The sequence below is a fragment of the Tachypleus tridentatus genome, chromosome 3 (assembly GCF_004210375.1).
Source record: "Tachypleus tridentatus isolate NWPU-2018 chromosome 3, ASM421037v1, whole genome shotgun sequence".
Lineage (NCBI taxonomy): Eukaryota > Metazoa > Arthropoda > Merostomata > Xiphosura > Limulidae > Tachypleus > Tachypleus tridentatus.
Window position 1 is genome coordinate 71,233,334 of NC_134827.1, and position 19,925 is coordinate 71,253,258.

The 19,925-nt window shown below is 35.2% G+C and overlaps 1 protein-coding gene across 8 annotated transcripts in view; it reads right to left on the minus strand.

Moving 5' to 3' along the window:
* Positions 1-19,925, minus strand: part of LOC143247130 (uncharacterized) — a 73,207-nt gene that overhangs the window by 45,125 nt on the left and 8,157 nt on the right. For 7 of the 8 annotated variants that reach the window (XR_013026387.1, XR_013026386.1, XM_076494690.1 and 4 more), the window contains 3 exons: positions 13,998-14,102; positions 8,920-9,022; positions 109-189 (listed from right to left, as the gene is read on the minus strand). Coding sequence is in view for 6 of the 8 variants with exons in the window: in XM_076494690.1 (XP_076350805.1) it covers positions 109-189; positions 8,920-9,022; positions 13,998-14,102 (289 nt within the window). In the remaining 2 variants the exon portion in view is untranslated. The remainder of the gene's footprint in view (positions 1-108; positions 190-8,919; positions 9,023-13,997; positions 14,103-19,925) is intronic. The other variant, XM_076494689.1, reaches the window with a different exon arrangement.

Consider the following 19,925-nt stretch of genomic DNA (forward strand, 5'->3'; position numbering starts at 1 on the left):
GTTACATGTTAGAAATTATCAAGACACTTTGTCCAAGAAGTAATTCAGTGATTCCCACTTCCCAAAAATTAAATTTGAAAAGTTACTTGGTAGTAACATTCAACTTACCAGGCATATATGGAGGATGCAAAACCATGTATCTCTTACTAGCAGCCTGTGTCAGGTTGTAAGAAACATGAAGCGTTGGGCCTTGATAGCAAATGACAAACATTTTGATTGACATGCATGATAACATAAATTCAAACATATTGTTCCTACATATACAAAAATACAGTTTTTCAAATACATTTATGACCAGAAATACGTTTACCTCAAAAAAAATCTTCAAAAAAGTAAAAGTAGTTCTTTGTGATATTTCTCTTCATACTACTACTACAACTTGTCAGAGTTTAACTCAGGTCTCAACAGTCTTCAGATCTTGGAGCTGAACAAAAAAAAATTTGTTGGGCTAGGTGTACCTAACCTGGCCCGGCATGGCCAAGTGTGTTAAGGCGTGCGACTTGTAATCTGAGGGTCGCGGGTTCACATCACCTTCACGCCAAACATGCTCGCCCTTTCAGCCGTGGGGGTGTTATAAAGTGACAGTCAATCCCACTATTCATTGGTAAAAGAGTAGCCCAAGAGTTGGCGGTGGGTGGTGATGACTAACTGCTTTCCCTCTAGTCTTACACTGCTAAATTAGGGACAGCTAGCACAGATAGCACTCGAGTAGTTTTGTGCGAAATTCAAAAAAAAACAAACAAGAAAAAAGTACCTAACCTAACTTCACAACTACTTACAACAAAGAAATGTGGACAACACAAGTGCCTCGATTACCCCTGATCCTCAATTATCCACATTTTTTTCTTTATTTTCCACTCACTACATTTACAACTTGACTACCAGCAATTTCTTCCTTTGCCTATGTAAGCACTGCACTGATTTTTTTTCTTGTTTTCTCTAGACTTTTATTTACCACTTACTTGCCATTATCAATATTTGTCATGTGATACTCTTCACCTGTGTTAATGTGCCCATTATTCTGGTACTGCATTCAGATAATCTTATCACTTTCTTGAGACTGACTCAATACAAGACTCTTACATCCTCTTAGCAAGAAGGAAGGGTAGAAAAGTGTTAGGGGAGGTAATTTTATTGGAAATACATTTTTGATTGATTCATTGATTTTGTGTTTTATGGCACAAAGCAGTTAGGCTATCTGCGCCAAACGCCCGGTGAAAGGGTAAAAATAAAGTAAATGTAGTAAAATATATAAAAGGAAATGAAGGTAAAACAAAACAGAAAAAGCATAAAACCAATGTTGACACCTAGTCTGCAATGTTAAGAGAGAAAGCAGAGTAAGAGAAGTTGTAAAGGAATTTCTCTAGCAAAATTGAAGTTGGTCTTTCCAGTCCTGGTTCCGGGTTATGTCATTATGGCCAGTACCAAAAGGTAAAGTAATAAAAGTTTTAAAAGACATGCAGCAAAATTGTAATAACAACTCGCCGGGACAACTGACGGGTAGTTCAAATGGATAGTTCAAACAACAGCGTTAGTCACCTGAAGTTGGCCTTTCCAGTCCTGGTGTCGGGTTATTTAATGTTCTGGCCATTTTCCAAGTACAAACTGAACTAGAGAGACTGAGACTCTTAAAAGGGAATCACAATTAAAAAGGTTTAAGGAATAAATATCAAACACTTAAATGAGATTAAAAAGATTAATGGCCATTAAAAAACTAAAAACTTTATCAAGGTGGACAATGTCACCGTCACCAATAACACTGTCCAATGTTACGGACAAACCTTGGGACAAAACATGTTTAAAATAGTGCCGTGATTGAGAGTCGTAATGATGGCAAGAAAGTAAAATGTGGTTTACAATGATTTGAGTGTTACATAAATTACACACTGGTGCAACAGTTCCAGATAACAGAAAATGATGGGTTAAAAAACTGTGACCAATACGTAGTCTAGTTAGAACAACTTCCTCCTTCCAAACCTTATGGAAGATAGATGGCCAAAGCCCAATATAGAGTTTTATTTGGAAAAGTTTGTTGTTGCATTGCTCACTCCAAGTGGACTGCCAGCTGGCACGGAGCTGAGCCTTGAATACAGGACCATAGTCCATGAACAGAATAGGCACAGTGGTCATAGTGCCAGAGCAGATAGATTTAGCTGCCGTGTCTGCAAGCTCATTCCCGCGAATACCAACGTGACCTGGTATCCATAGAAACTAGATAGAAGTAGATGTTAATGAAAAATGGGTCAGTTGGTTTTGAATATCAGCAAGAACAGGGTGTGAGCCAACGTGAAGCGATTCCAAAGCAGTAGATAACTAAGCGAGTCAGTATAAATAGTGCAGTTGGAGTACTGCTTAGCTTCAATATGATCCAGGGCAAGAGATATGCCATACAGTTCAGCAGTGAACACAGAAGCTGTAGAAGGGATTCTGCGCAAAACCACCGAACTGCAACAAACCATGGCAGAGCCCACAGAGTTACCTGATTTGGAACCCTCCATATCAATTGGAATGGAAAGAATGTTCAAAAGATGTTCAGTAAATAAAAGACGGTACTTCCAATCAGGAGTATCTGGCTTTCTCAGATGACTTAAAAAATAGATCACATTTGAGGACTGTAATAAGCCATGGTAGGATGGGCTGACCAGTGGATTCTGCAATATTATCCAAGAACAGACCCAATTCATACAATTGCGCCTGGATGCGAAGGCCCAAAGGAGCAATGGCAGATTGTCTGTTCTGAAAAAGTATGGCCCACTGAGGAAGAAAAACACATCCCCAGGTGGGAGGCTTTGGTAAGAAACTTAGTTTCGAAGCATATAGTAAAGACAGTTGCAAACAGGGAAGGTGCAGAAAAGGTTCATAAGATTCTATGTATAAGCTTTGAACAGGGGAGGTGCGGAAAGCCCCAGTGCAGAGTCGAAGTCCTTGATGATGAATGGGGTCCACCATCTTTAAGGTCCAGGGTCTGGAAGAGCCATAGACCATTGATCCATAGTCGAGTTTCAATCGAATAAGAGCACGATATATCTTTAACATAGAACATCGATCCGTTCCCCAACTGATGGTAGAGAGGACACGAAGGATGTTCAGTGCTCTTGTGCATTTGACCCATAGTTGCTTTAATTGTGGTATAAAGGTCAGCTTATGGTCAAAGATAAGCCCCAAGAACTTGGTCTCAGGGACCATTGGCAGTGGAACTCCACTGAAACGGAGTTCAGGATCAGGGTGAATACCCCATCAGTGGCAAAAGTGCATGCAAACGGTTTTAGAGAGAGAGAAATTAAAGCCGTTCCCCGTGGTCCATTTCAGTACACGACTGATGGCAGTTTGTAGTTGCTGCTCAATATATCTCATGTTCAATGACTGACATGAGATGTGGAAGTCGTTGACATAGAGCCCGTTTGCAACAGTGAGAGGGAGTTGTTCAGTGATGGCATTTATCTTTATGCTGTAAAGTGTGACACTCAAAACACAGCCCTGAGGGACCCCAAGTTCCTGTAGAAAAGAACGGGAAAGTGTCGAACCCACACGAACTTGGAATCTCCTGTCCATTAAAAAATTTTTTAATAAACATGGGTAAATGGCCACATAACCTATATATATAAAGGTCTCGCAAAATGCCATACCTCCATGTTGTGTCATAAGCCTTCTCAATGTCAAAGAATATTGAAACAAGATGTTGGCGTTTGAGAAAGGTTTCTCTGATTGATGTTTCAAGTCGAATTAGGTGGTCCGTGGTGGAATGCTGTTGTCGGAACCCACACTGGGTGGGGAGGTTGTTTGATTAGAGGAACCAAACAAGACGAGCATTAACCATCCTCTCTAAGGTCTTACAGAGACAGCTCGTCAAAGCAATTGGACGGTAGTTTGAAGGAATCTTGGGATCTTTACCTGGCTTAGAGAAAGGTAAAATAATAGCCTGGCATCAGGCATTAGGAAAAACATTCTCCTGACAGATCTGGTTAAAAACAATTAGAAGAATATCAAGGGAAGCAGGAGAGAGATAGTGCAACATGTCATAGTGTACATCATCTGGTCCAACAGATCTACTGCCAGACTGATGAAGAGCCATTTTCAGTTCCACCAGAGTAAAGGGACAATTATAGTGAAAGAGACAGTCAGTTCGAAAGGAAAGAGATGAACGCTCTGCCCGAGTCATGATGGCCAAGAAGGTGGAGGAACAAACAGAAGTGCTAGATACCCGGCAAAAGCTTTCACCTAGAGTATCAACGATGCTCCAGACCTCAGCTACCTCTTGGCCATCAGAGAGTAAAATTGAGAGGGGAACAGAATTGTGGTGCCCACTGACCTTTCGAATCCTGTCCCATATGACCTTGGAACTGGTGGTAGAAGAGATGCTAGTTGTGAACTTAATCCAAGATTCCTTCTGGCTTTGATGTCTTACCCACCTTGCATGTGCACGGGCCCACTGGAAAGTGCCACCACAACGAGCACATGTCAGGGAACCACGACATGACATCTTTGAGTGGCCAAACCTCTGACATTGGAAACATCGGAGAGGATTTGGAATGTACGGCTGTACCTTGAAATTTAGATAACCTGCCTTGATGATGGCAGGTGCACGTGGTGATGTAAATGTCAAAATGAGGATATTTGTCAGCAGTGTAACTCTATCTTTGTGAGTGGAGATGTGCCTCACTGCAAAAATTCCTTGAGTGGAGAAACCAGCGAGAACCTCTGACTTGGGGACGTTCTTCAAATCCCTCTCAACAATAACTCCTCGTGAGGAATTCAAGGTAGCATGAGGGGTAACCTCAATTGGTACATTCCCAATTGTCTTTAAATTCAAGAGGAGTTCACTGTGTTGGTATGTGGATGTTTCAACCAATATGTCTCCAGATCGAAGCTACTTTACTGACTTTGGAGAGCCAGCAAGTCCCTCTAGTCTCTTCTGAATAAAAAAGGGAGACATTTGCCCTAAAGGTTTTTCTGAAAGAGAATGTAATATAAAAAATGAGGTATGTGTCTTACAGATGTTGACGATTGCTGCTCAGAGTTTTCAAGATGTGGTAGTTTACCTATTGACTGCTTTTTCACTATTTTATTTAAATTTTTTGAAGAAGGATACATAGGAAAAAAGAAAAATTTCGGTACCCACTGACCCCACCCACCATGGAGCCCTACAAGGGGACGCACTACAATGTCATGCAAGGACATTGCAGCAACGCCAGGGTTTCGTGAGCACTATACCCAAACACCAGCATCAGACACAATGTCCACAACACCCATTGAGAACTTCCAACAGTGGTACTTGGTTGACTCTAGCCCAAGTGGACCAGCCGATTGGCACAGGGGGGGGGCACCCAAAGGCCCCCCTCAACCACGAGGATCCTCTCCTCCCCTTCACAGGTTGCCACGTACGACAAACACGTGGGTGGATGTTTAGATCCCAGAGGAGATAACCAGAAAGAACAGAACCTTCCCTGGGAGGAATCCACACCGAGGGGATACATTTTTGACATGAAAAGTTTTGAACTTCCAAAACATACTTTCTCTCATATTAAAGCTAAAATATCACACTGATAAGTTGAAGGGACAGGCGAGGGTATTATTCATACCGAATGTGTGTTTAAATTGTGGGCAAGCCAATAAAAATTAGCACCTTAGTAATGCTGGGTAAACAGCATACCTTTTCTGGAAGTTGATTTGATCCATCACTACTGAGCAGGCCCCAACCAGATGGTCAAATTTGTACGGCCTGTGATTAGAATTATAGGGATGTGGTCCCTAAATTCTGTGTTGGTGACTAGGGCATTGGAAGCACAATACATATATCTGTAAGTAGATCCAAAACTGTAGCTATACAGCGACGCATTCTGAGGCACTGAAATCATGACACGAAGGTAAACAGCAACAAGTGTGAAGTGTGTGTTTTCTTATAGCAAAGCCACTGAGGGAAATCAAACCCCTGATTTTAGCAATGTAAATTTGAAATGTAAAAAAATTTTCTCCTAAACTGAAAAAGCCTGAAAAGCAACATCCTAAACTCAGAATGATGGGATCCTGTATGCAATACTCAATCTCAGAAAACAGAACTCAATCAGTTTGGTATTATAAGCACTCATCCCCAAAATTATGGGGAAGACGTGGAACAAAGTGTGATTAACCAAGAACCCACAATGGAAAACTATGCATTCCACATTATGAGGAGATAATGGACTGAACCAATATTGATCACAATGATGGGCAATAGTCAAATCAACTGGATTTGGAGTATTAAATCTGAGCCTGTACTATGAGTAGGCTACCTTTTAGGCTGATGTCTGTACTACCAAGATCTGGCAGAAAAAATTCAGGATTCTGAATAAAAGGGCCCACAACTTTGTCCTCCTCTTCAATAGTCTCAGACACTCTGAAGGAATATTCTATCCATAATACCAGTTACTAAATACAGGGTGAAGTAAGTATACCCTAGCTCCATTAGTAGTATATGAAGGTTAATGCACATTAGAGAGTCCTGAGGAACAATGCTCCAGAAACAGTACAATAGGTGAACCAAGTTCTCTAAACTTCTCTTAAAAGCAAACTAACCCTGATTTATTCAATCCAATGTTCGAGATCATCATATGCATTACTCCTGATAAATCATGAGTTGCAATCCAGCATAGTATACTAATATCACCCAGTCTGCCTCTAGATGATCCTAAGGAATACCTTGTTTTCAAAAAGCCTTTTGCAATATAGATAAAGTATACTGCATTTATAGTTCCTAGAGAGTAACTGGTTTGATTAAATAGATCTGCCTGGGCAAAATTCACCACAGAGTGATCTCCAGTGAAAAAGAGGTAAGGGACCATGGAAAGTAAATAATAAAGATGCTTACATCTCCTAATAAGCTAGTGGATGTGATTAAGATATTTACAGGGAGTAGTCAAACATCTTTAGAGGAAAAAACTGCCAAATCATGCAAATAATGTGAGATAAAAGTATTGGAGAACGTCCACACACAAGCCTGCTCAATGTCCTCAAGCAGGCACTTTAATCATGTCACTAAGAACGCAGAATTGCAAAAAATCTGATGAGCCATGATTTGCAGAGGTCTCCTCACCTCCAAAGAGAGCCCAGAATAAGTGATACTGATCAATTTTTGTACCCACCAAGGCAAAGTTACTGGGAATAAATCTGACTGGAAAACTCTAGGATCTCAAATTTTCCTAATAAGTATCTAAATTAGGTAAATAAAAACGATTATGAAAAACGATTGTAAGAGAAGTAAAACACTATGAAAGAGCCAGGTCAAAAAATGAATTAGGATCAACACTTGTGTACAAAAAGAGTTCAACCTATTTATAATACACCACTGTTGATAAATGTTCATTGTGGAACTATGCAAAGACTGACATGGATACATGGAAACCTCAGATGTAAGACACTAATACTGTGCAAAAAACCACATAACTTACATGTACAAAGTTTGAGCTTTAGGGTGGTTGCCTCAAAAAAGATGGCCAAAAGGGAAATAGACAAGGTGGGCACTCTTGAGAGTATGACAGAAGTTGAAATCAGGACTGAGCTGGCCAGTCCAGTACTATCAACAGAAACTGACAAAGGGTTGAACTAATCATAGCTATTTCTTCATTAGTGGGAAGGCACAGAGGTGCAATCCCATCCAGTCCTCCTGAATGCATCTATTGCCAATGCATGTGGGTGAGGTACCAGAGAAAAATGCAGGTAGTTCAGTGTTTCAATGAGTGGCAAATGCACTGATCATCATCCACCCAAAGCAAGAGCAACTTCAATGAAAAAACCTCACCCATTATGTCAGGAGTATTCAGTTAGATCAACACAACTGATTTGCCACCAATATCATTATCGCCTAAACATGGCAAGCTAGCAAGATATGATGATGAAAGTGGGCCAAATAAAGAAGATCCAAGGTTTGAAAACAAAAAGACCAGGATCAAGTGCCTCACTGATAACAAGTGTAAGACACCACCATGAAACTGTCAAAGTGAAGTGTGACAATTTTTCCCCTTAATACATTCAAACATTGAGACATTGCCCTTTGAGCAGCAGTAAGTTTTAAGAAATTGTGTATGGAAACCTTGTTATCTGTCTGTACACCCTGAAATTCCTGACCATTGAGATATGCACCTCATATGAATCTCTGAATGAGATAGAAGCAGGGAAACACTTACTGTAGTATTCTTCTAATTTAATCACTACTCAAAATTGAATACGTCAATCCTGAATAAGGAAAGTGAGGTATCCAGAGAATAAGTGTTCATGATTCATTGGTCACACAGAAAAGAGACCACTGTAGTAATTTCAAGTTTGCTCATCCCAAAGAAATGAAGGATTTGAGTGATGTCTGTATCCTCAAAAAGGAAAGAACCATTTGTGTTGTGAAAAAAGGAGAGATGAGCAATAGTAAGATTGCCTGTTCCATGGAAAGAAGCTAAATGGGAGTGAGCTGAGCCCAACTGAGATACATATTGTAAAAGACACAAACAGGTGATACACTGTGGTAGAGGAAGAAAAGATTCTTTGGCTTTGATAATAACCCTGTCTTGGTTGCTTCTGAAAGTAGAATCTGGATATGACATTCCACCAACTGATGAAACACAACAGGAACAGGATACTTGTCTGATAGAATCATGACCAGAATGAATGTTTCCTCACAACCTCAACTGAAAGTGAGTTCCCCTCTTTCCATTTTATTATGCTTCTGAATAGTTCATTGCTTTAAAACTTCACCATTCCAAAAAACTGTATATTCCTCTGAACAATTTAATTTGCAAAATTGACAAAAATAAAGCTTATTATGCCAAACGATGTACAAACTTTCTCCCAAGTACAAAAAATGCCCACATTTTGCAAAATGTTTCATTAAATGTTCAATGACACTGTATATGTTATCATTTAATACCAGTTAAAACTGATGTTTTACTCACATACCTTTTATTTGTCCAGTTTCTGATAGTTCTTTACTTTTTGTGTCTTCCTTCTTTATCTGTTCTGCATGATTAATTAGTACCGGACAAAGCAGAGCTAACACTTCCTAAAGTAGTTAAGCATATTAATCAAAGTAGGACTCCACACATAAATGTGCTTATTTCTTGAAAAAAAAATCTTCTTTTTCAATACATAATTAAGTAAGCTGAAACATTTATATTTGTCTATACTTTACAATCTTTAATACATTTCATGCTATTATACATAAAGAGTCAATGCCATCTAACAGCATAATACAAAATAATTCTAATCAGAGGCACTGAAATCTGCAAGTCCACTTGTTTTAAGCCTAACATTAGTTAAGCCTTTATTTGATAAAGAAAGTAACAGTCTTGTATTTGATAGAGATAACTTAGCACTAAGTTATGTGCATTGTTTTGCTTCAGTTTCATTTGGGCTTAATATTACCATACTTAATACTATCAACAAACTTATATTGTTATTCTACAACCTAACGTTACATCTTCTTATAAACTTTAATAAGCTTTAATACATTGTTGCACGAAATGTATATTAGTGTTTTTATATAGTTTTAGTTTACATCCATTGAAATAATGTGCATAAGCATGCACATTTAAACAGTAAGGTGTGGAAACATTTTCAGAGCAGATAACAACTATCATTATAAGACATATTACATTATAAAAAGTAAAGGTACTCCAGCAAGGACGGACACACACTCACACATTCATCTTGAATACAAAAAGTAACTACCTAGTATAAAATGTTTGTAGCTGGCACCATACAGGAAACTTATTACTTGCAGTAAAAACTACCCAAAATTAGCTTCCAATATTAAATTCTGTATTGAACTCTGCACTTCAGGTAGAACAAATTAGCACACTAAAGGTATTAAAATCTTTCTTTAGATACATGGCCTGAGAAGGGTCATGCACTAAGTTTGCCTAAACTCTTTTATCCCACACTTTACCATCCAATCAGAGTAAAGTATTTAAAAATGAATCCATATAATATTTGATTCTGAGACCTTTGCTATATTCAATACCAAATAAAAATTAAGAAAAATATGTGCATAAGTAAGAAATAGCCTATATTAATTTTAAAAATAACAAACTGAAAAAAAACATTAATGATTACTTCTTTATTTAGATTTATTTTCAATAGCACACCAAGAGAGATTGCAAAAATTGAATAATAATAATAACCACACAACTTTTCAAAATAAAACTACTTCAGTTATTGTATAAAAGTACAGTAAAGACAGCTTAAAGTAATGTGTAAAAGAGGGGTCCTGTACTTTAAAGTTAAAAAATGCATAAATAAATGAATGGAAATGCCAAAAAAAAAGAAACTTGTGTCCTACAATATATTTTACTTTACAATCCCATTTTTGTTATTACATTTTTAAACTTTAAAATAATTGAGAGGAAAATGAACAAAATGGTAAATATATTAGAACAATATTTGAATAAAATACACACTGACAAAGATAGTATATGAAACTTTTGTACTTGGACAGTTTTGCAAGGAAATCTTTGACATTCTTAACAGTAATCAAGTGAAAACAGCAGGAAACTCACAAATTCCCTTAATATTATGAACATATTACAAAAATAAAAAACTCTAGATCATAAATAAAGACTAAAACAATGCAAATAAGCACACATAAAAAGAAAAACATCTTGTATATATTGTGAACTATAGCATTTATGTCACCTGTTTACAGCAGCTGTTTCCCACACTGCTTTTGAAAAACTGTGCACAGAGGCATAACTCAACATTTACTTTTCAAATGGCTAAAGAACAGACATGAATAATGTTGATACCAAACTTTATTTCTTAAGCAGAATATTCTACATTAATTTCTTAGGAATTAAGCATGCTATCATTTACATTTCAAAATGTGGTTTACCTTAAAGAATAAAAATGTGGATTTACCACATCTTACTGTTGAGTGACTCTTAGCATAACTGAAATGTTCAACAATAACTTTTTGCAGTGGGCAGTGGAAGAATCAAAGAGATTTGGCTTTGTATGAAACCAAGAGAGCAACACAACCTTTATAAAGTTCACAAAATAGTTCAAATTGACAGACTAACTTAAACTTTTCCCATCACTGGGATAACTATCTTGTTAGTGATGTAATTAATGTGATATATAAAATACAACTTAAAACATTAAACCTAAAAATATGCTAATGTCCAAAACTACAAGATTATCTGCTGTTTAAAAGAAAAACCAAACAGGCATATTCTAAAATTAAGAGTAAGTTATACCAATCATAAGATTCATATATTCAAACATACTGGGATAATGCAAGTTATTATAAAAAATTTCCAATTGAAAGTAAAAAAGACTGCAATAGTAATATTCCAACCACATTATATCTCCTACATCCAGTACCATACAGCATTTCACCCAGTGCCAGGGCTTAAAAGGGTTACTGGTATGACAGGGTGTTTATAGCAAGATGAAAATAAGTTTGTTATACTAATTATAAGATTTAGGTATTCAAAGTTGTCAAGACCTTAGAAAGGTTTACTTTTGCAAATTAAAAGTAGGACTGTTATAACAATGATACAATTTAGTTGTTCACACAGCTCACAGTTCACTTGTTTTAAAGTAAAATATATTTAAAAAGCTAAATGTACATAAAAGTGTTCATTATAGAATTAATCATCACAGTTGTATCCTGAGTTGTAAGTAATCATCTCTTTTCAAAGTCCACAAAAGTTGGTTCACTTACTTTAGGATGCAAGTGGTAGGATGAATTATTCTTCACTGCTCTGTTAATGCAATACAATCAGTGATAAGTTACTCTCATAACCCTGTTGATTACTACATTTCTCTCCAGAGCCTTATATATTTTCTCTTTCTCAAAAGTCCATAAACGTTTGTTCAATTAATTTAGAACACACTTAAAAACAATTGTTCTTCTGTATTCTGTTGTTAGAGGACAAACTGTAATAATTTCACTAAATAATACCACCACTATACACTCTTTATGGCTGAGCTCACAAACATGCAGCCTACATCTATTTCACTCTATCTCTTACTTTGTCCATCTCTACCTTGAACTGTATTTTGTAATAATATTGGGTTGAGGAATAATTCGTGAGCGTTTTTTCAAGTTAAAAAAATATATTCATAAATGAAACGCTTTCGCAAAATATTTCATGTCATTTGGTAGATAATTTTTTGCTCTAATAGATGGTGTGTTTGATTTTCATATGTCTTTAATTTTTGCTTTCATTTTCAGCTCATTAAATGGAATGTCAAGTGGACAAAATCGAGCATTTTCGACACCATCTGCTTTTCGCATTTAATTTCTTGCAATTTCGTTTAACACAATGCATACTATATACCTAGGTATTACATGAAATAAAGTATCATAATAAATGTTTTGGGTATAATGTGTTCATGCATTGAAGTATTGTATAGTCTTGCATGTAATGCTTGAATGAAATTATTTAAAAACGCTCACGAATTATTCCTCAACCTAATATTTAAAAATACCTTAACTGTGGCCTACAACTTTCCACTCACTATGAGATGTAATGATACTCAAAAAGAACTTCAAAGATTCTAGTAACATAACATAATAATACAACAATCATCAATTACATAATGTCTAAGTGTGATATGCATACACAATACTTATGAACTACACAATTCATTTACACAACCTAACTGTAAACTAAAATTTCCACATTATCAGTATTTTGACTGTCAACAACAGAACTTTGCTCACTGTCAGCATTTTAAATACCAGTAACAGAATTCAATATGAAGACCATATTTTAGTCCTTCAAACTAATACTAGTATCTTATAAATATCACTATGTTTAATATTACTATAAAATTGTCTCTAATATTCCATGTAAATTTTGCAAACATTGAGACTGAACAAGTTTCTTTATTTTGTTCTTGAATTTTCTTGTTCATAACTGCACAATATTATGTTTACTCCTTGAGGTAAATTTTCTAAAATTACAATATTACAAGATCATCAGCATTCTCAGTTGAATAATACACAAGAAGGGTGACTATTAATTCATATAACATTACCTACAATCAGTAGGTATAATTAAAAATGATTTAAAATTATGATTAATTTTATTAATGTCATTAGAATAAACAAAATGTTTCAACTATTACCACTTTTGGCTATTCTGATATTTCAACTAACCCATAATCAAAATTACCATTCAATCAATTAAAGTCAGGAAAATAATAAACTAACTGATGAAGTAAATAAAAGTAATAATTAAAACAAGTTACTTCAATTTACATGAGTTTTTATTATTGTAGATGGTAAAACAATTAAAAACAATTCTTTCTAATATTTAATTGATTCAGTTTAATCGATCAGCATTAAAACTCAAAATTTGTCAAACATAAACAACTAATGGAAATTAGCATTTTAGATAATTATTATTTTAAATGTTTTTTTTACAAATATTCAAATAAAAGAAATATTGCCATTTTATTTATTTGTTAAGCAAAAAAGTTATGTCACAGAACTTTTGTGCTCTACTCATCATGTGTATTGGAATCCATTTTTTAGACATTTCAGTATTTGTTCTGTAAGTAATCTCCTGAAAATAATTATTTGCAGGGGCTATATAAGTTGAACACAATAGATTAATGACTGACTGATTAGTAAACTGTCTATTGGATATAAAAAACTATTCTGTTAAAGCTATTATTTAGTTTATTTAGAGATTTAATACTTAATGATTATTTAGTTTCCGTAACTGTTGTGTGTTATAAATTCCTGCAAATACAGAAAGCATGTCAGTAAAAGTTATAAAAAAAAATGAAGTTAAGCTGAATGTTTGTAAGCTTAACCATAAAGTGTACATTGTGCCAACTTTTGAAGTTGCAGATTGTATTGTAATAACAAAGTAGAGGAGAATAGTTAGTATTGTGAAATGGTGTTGCAAAGTCACTGAAGCCACCTGCATGGACTATAATATATTCAACTTATTTATTAAGAATAGTGTACAAAATATATTTATTTGTCCTTTTATATTTACAAACAGGAAAACAATTCTTACCTTCAAGTGCTTTGTAGTAAACCAACATGAAGTAAACTTATCCAACTTGTGTGAGTATTTCCGCAATATTGTGATATAAAATTTAAAAGCAATTCCTTTAATAACCTATAAAAAACAATTCACAAATATTCAATTTTACTTATTCATTCAAAAATGTCAAGTAATTAAAATAATATTACAGACAATATGGAAACATAAGGAAGTCCACTTACATCCACACAAATGCAAAATTTAAGCCTACTCTTATGTTTTCTAGGAAATCATTCCCTTACTGAGTTTTTTTATGGTGCAAGACCCACAACTTTTAGACCTGTAAACATCTATCTTCACTTATTTCCTTCAGAATATAGTGCAAAAAGCTGTAGGTCATCAGTAACAATTAAAATTTGTTTCAGTCTAAATTGTATTTACCATCAGTAACTGTGTAAGTAAGAATGCCTAATATACAATATAAAATGTGGTTTCTAATACAAGAAACTAATGCTTCTTCCTGTATCATATTTTTTAATAGTACCTATTGTTCTAATGCCCTATAAATCTCAATAAACTTGAGAATGCACATTGCTCTCAAGTTCTTTCCTGGCAAGTAACTATAAAAGCATTACAAGTCTCCACAACTAAGTTGGTGAGATAAACAGGATAAAATAACTAAATAGCAACATTAAAAGAAATTCTTCTATTGTTTTAAAATATATTGGCAAATGAAAAAGAGAAAAAAAAAGGTGAACAATCAAGTAAAATGTTGAATCCCAAACAACAATGAACTTGTGAAGCTGAAACAGTTTGAAAGTCTTGAGTTATATCGGTCTTACATGTACAACTGGCTCAAGAAAGAGTAATGATTCTAATGTTTATTTTTCAAAACTTCCAAAAATAAATGTTTTGAATTTTTTAATATTCCATCTTAGTTAGTACTTTATATTAGTAAATTACTTATATCTATTTAATAGTATCTATAAAATGCATTATGAATAATTAGAACTACAGAACTAGAAATATTTTACAGCTCCTAAATTGTTTCCATCCTTTAGAGTGAAGAAACACTGAGCTATTTATTAGTTGTGTCCATTGCAGGGAAACAAATTCCATATTTCAGTGATGTACAAAATCTAGAGTCCAGATGCCCTGTTAAGAGTGGGTTCAATTTTTTCTTTTTTTAATTCACAGGAGCCTTGAAGGACTAAATGAACCCTTGTTATCCACAAATAATGTTTCTTAAACTACAAGGTTCATTTTTGAAAAACCACACCAGGAAAACTATTTAACATACAGATAAACAGTTTGAAGCACATGTAATAATAATGTCAAAAATTTTATTTTCAGCATGCAATCACCATAATTCAAAAAATGTCTAATTTATACCCAATCTCATGCTAACAGTTTAACAATGTGGAAGAATAACTTTTTCAATGTCTTCTTGTACATGTTGACCTTATTTATCCTTATTCAGAATCTTACTCACATAAACCATGTCCTTTGTGAAATTCATAAAAGAATTTTAAAATCTTGAACTTTAACAAGAAATGTACACACACAAACTGTTAACACAAGTTAATACACTTTTCTATCATCATGTCATTATTCAGAGGGGCATCTATTAGATATTAAAAATTTCAAATCTTGTTCTGATACCAAATAATTCATCATTAGCTGCTAGTTAGCTCTTTGCTATATAAACTTTACTTCTGTCATTTAAAAGTGCATACAACAAATTCTGTACCTACTTGCAAAAATGTGTTTACATCAAACAACTAATAAGTGCTTGCTCTAATACATGGATAGAACAAATACATTAAACACCCCTTATGATTTTGCATTTGGATTTCTTATTTGATCTCTCAGGAGTAATACGTAGCCATATGGCTCATCTAGGCCACAATTATCTACCCAACACTACAGTTACGACAAAAAGTGTTCGTACCTCTGCGTCCCAAGTGGTTTTTTGCTCATAACTTAAAAAGTATCACGATTAGGTTGATAGAAGTATATTGCATTATAAATATTATACTAACACATATCTGCATAAATTTTTATGCAAATTAAATGACAAACGTTTTATAAACAAATTACTAAAAATAGGAGGAGCAAAAAGTGTTCTTACATTTCAGAATGTGAAAAAACTGATATTCCCGTAAAAATTTTATTTACTTTGGTGAATAAACTACATTATACCATTCAAGAACTAGACACTGGGTTCATAATTATTGGAATTTAGCCAGCAAAAAATTTACTTCCGGTAATTTAGCACTGTCACCATCATTATCTACTTAGTCATCATGGTGAACAAGAAACAACTGTCCAGTGATTTAAAAAACCAAATTATTGTAAAATACAAGTCTCGTTTGTCTCTTTCCAGTATTGCTACACAACTTAATGTGCCAAAATTTACTGTTCAAAGCATAATTGCTAAGTTTAAGCTTACAGGATCAATTGCTAACCTCCCTCGTTCCGGACGCCCTAACAAAATTCCAGAGAGAACCAAGAAGAAAGTTCTCAGAGAAGTTAGAAGGAACCCTCGTTTAACATGTAATGACATACAGAAACTGGTAGGGGAAACTGGGGTTCAAGTAAGCACCTCTATAGTTACAAACATGTTACACTCTTCTGGGTTCAAAGCATGCCATCCTCCTTGAACTCCATATTTAAAGTCTGTTCATTTAGAAGCACGATTGACGTATGCAAAAAAGCATGTAGATAAACCTTTTATCTGTTGGAAGAATATTCTTTCGTCAGATGAGACTAAAATCGACCTTTTCGGCAACAATGCTGTTCGCTATATTTTCCGTAAGAAGGGGGAACGAAATCTTCCAAAGAACACTGTCCCTACAGTTAAACACAGAGGTGGCTTAATCATGCTATGGGGTTCCTTCAGCTCTTCTGGTGTAGGCAGCCTTCACCGTGTCAACGGAATCATGAAAAAAGAAGAGTATGCTGATATATTAGGCACTTATATCAAGAATGATGCTCGGAACTTGTGGCTTGGGCGTTGTTGGATATTCCAGCACGACAATGACCTAAAGTACACATCGAAATATGTGCAATCCTGGTTGCAGAGGAACCATATAAGCGTTTTGGAGTGGCCATTGCAGTCACCCGATCTCAACCCAATTGAAAACGTTTGGCATGAGTTGAAGACCAGGGTTCATCAGCGTCATCCGAAAAACTTGTAAGATTTGGAAGCCTTCCGTACAGAAGAATGGAAGAAAATACCAGTCAAGTACTGTCAAATGATCATGAAGAGCTAATAGGAGAGATTGCACCAAGTAATTCACCTGAAAGGCTACACAACTAACCATTAAAGTAGATGCACGAACACTTTCTGCCCCTCCTATGTTTGGTTATTTGTTTATAAATAGTTCATTTGTTGTTCAATTTACATAAAAATTTATGTAGATGTGTGTTAGTATAATAATTATAATATACTATACTTTCATTATCCTACTCATGATACATTTTAAGTTATGATGAAAAAACTTCTCACGATGCAGGGGTATGAACACTATCGTAACTGTATGTGTAGAAACTACTTTTCTTGTACCAACATAGAATCTCTAAAATACTCAACCATTTTTCTTACATTTCTGAAATAATTACAGTCTCTACCACACTTGAAGGAATATTTTCACTCATATCAACCACTGAATAAGTAAAGAAATGCTTCCTTAACAAAAGTTATGTCAAGTGAGTTTTCCTTCTTAAAAGAAAGCTACCGAGATGGGTGATAAATAAAAATCTTCTGTATAACTTAGTAAATTTGTAAGTTCCTACATAGCCTGATAAAAGATGTTTTGCAAAGCAACTTAAAAAGATTTGAAATTTTATTGGATAGAGAACGTTATTTCACAATGATAAAATCTAATCTTGCTAATCTTGTGACATTCTTTTAAGAGGTTACTGCTTATGTAGATGTGCGTAAAGACGTGTATTTGTTTTGCTTGGATTTTAAAGAAGCATTTAACAAAAAAAAAAAAAATAAAAAGACTTGCTAAAAACACTACCTATGGGTGTGTTGGATAAGTTGGGTTGCTGGATAGAAAATCAGTTGCACAAAAGAAAGCAGTGTTGTCATAAACAGAATTCAGTAAAACTAGACTGGCATTAATTATTTCAGAGTTCAATGTTCAGAACTATGCTTTTTGATTTACATTGATGACAGATAAAAGAATGCTCAATAAATTTCTTAACTAGGTGTATGATACTAACTTAAAATTTAAGGATAACAAGAGACCATTTAAACCATCTGCACAATCCCATCCAGTAAATTAAACTTCAAAAATCAAAACATCCAAGAGTTAAACCTTGACACTGAAATATCTATCAAGGCTTCTTTTAAACCCTTTAAATCTACTACAACCACTAAATTTAAATGAAACTCTCCTGTACCTACATAAAAAAAAACCTTTTAAACAAGCCTTTTATGTGATCTTCAGTTAATTTGGTTGTCCAATTTACAACAGATAATTCTTGTTGCATCTCTTCAAAATTTGTTTTTTTTCAAATATTTAACTAAAATCTCATTACATCATCAAGTAATAATCAGCAACACTATTTTTCAGCTATATCTCATGAACTACAATTAAGAGGAAGTATTTATAATCAGTCATTAGATTACATTTCATACGATAATAAATTTACATATTTTGCAACATAAAAAACATCTGCAGATGTCCCTGATGATGAACAGGGTCCACCATCTTTAAGGCCAAGGTCCTGGCAGAGCCGTAGGCCAGTGATCCATAGTCCAGTTTTGATCAAATAAGAGCATGATATATCTTCAGCATAGAATATTGATTCGCCCCCGAATGGTAGAAAAGGACACGAAAGATGTTCAGTGCTCCATTACATTTGACCCATAGCTGCTTGATGTGTGGTATAAAGGTCAGCTTATGCTCAAAGATAAGCCCCAAGAACTTTGTTTCAGGAACCACAGGCAGCACAACTTCACCAATACGAAGTTCAGGATCATGATGAATACCCTGTTGGCAGCAAAAGTGCATGCAAACAGTTTTAGAGAGAGAGAAGTTAAAGCCTTTTGCTGTGGTACATTTCAGTAAATGATTGAGGGCAGTCTGTAGTTGCTGTTCAATAAACCTTATGTTCGACAACTGAGATGAGATGTGAAAGTCGTCGACATAATGACCATTTGCAACTCCCTCTCACTGTTCAGTGATGGCATTGATTTTTATACTGAAAAGTGACACCCAAAACACAGCCCTGAGAGACTTCAAGTTCCTGTAGAAAAGAATGGGAAAGTGTTGAACCCACACAAACTTGAAATCTTCTGTCCATTAAAAACTTTTTCATAAAAATGGGCAAATGGCCACATAACCCATATATATGAAGGTCTCGCAAAATGCCATGCCTCCATGTTGTACTATAAGTCTTCTTAATGTCAAAGAATTTTGATACAAGATGTTACCATTTGAGAAAGGCTTCTCTGATTGACATTTCAAGTCAAATCAGGTAGTCCACAGCGGAATGTTGCCATCGGAACCCACACTGGGTGGCCAAGAGGAGGTTGTTTGATTTGAGGAACCAAACAAGACAAGCATTAATCATCCTTTCTAAGGTCTTACAGAGACAGCTCATCAAAGCAACTGGATGATAGTTTGAAGGAATCTTGGGATCCTTCAAGGGCTTGTAAAAAGGGAGGACAATAGCCTGGCACCAAGCATCAGGAAAAGCACTCTCCTGCCAGATCTGGTTAAAACAACCAGAAAAGTCACAAGAAAGAGAGGAGACAGATAGTACATCATGTTGTAGTGAATATAATTAGGTCTGACTGATGTACTGCCAGACCATTGAAGAGCAAGACTGAGTTCCACCAGTGTAAAGGGTCAATTATAGTCATAGAGACAGCCTCAAAGGAAAGAGGTGATCGATCTGCCTGAGTCTTGATGGCTAAGAAAGTGGGAGATGAAAACGAAA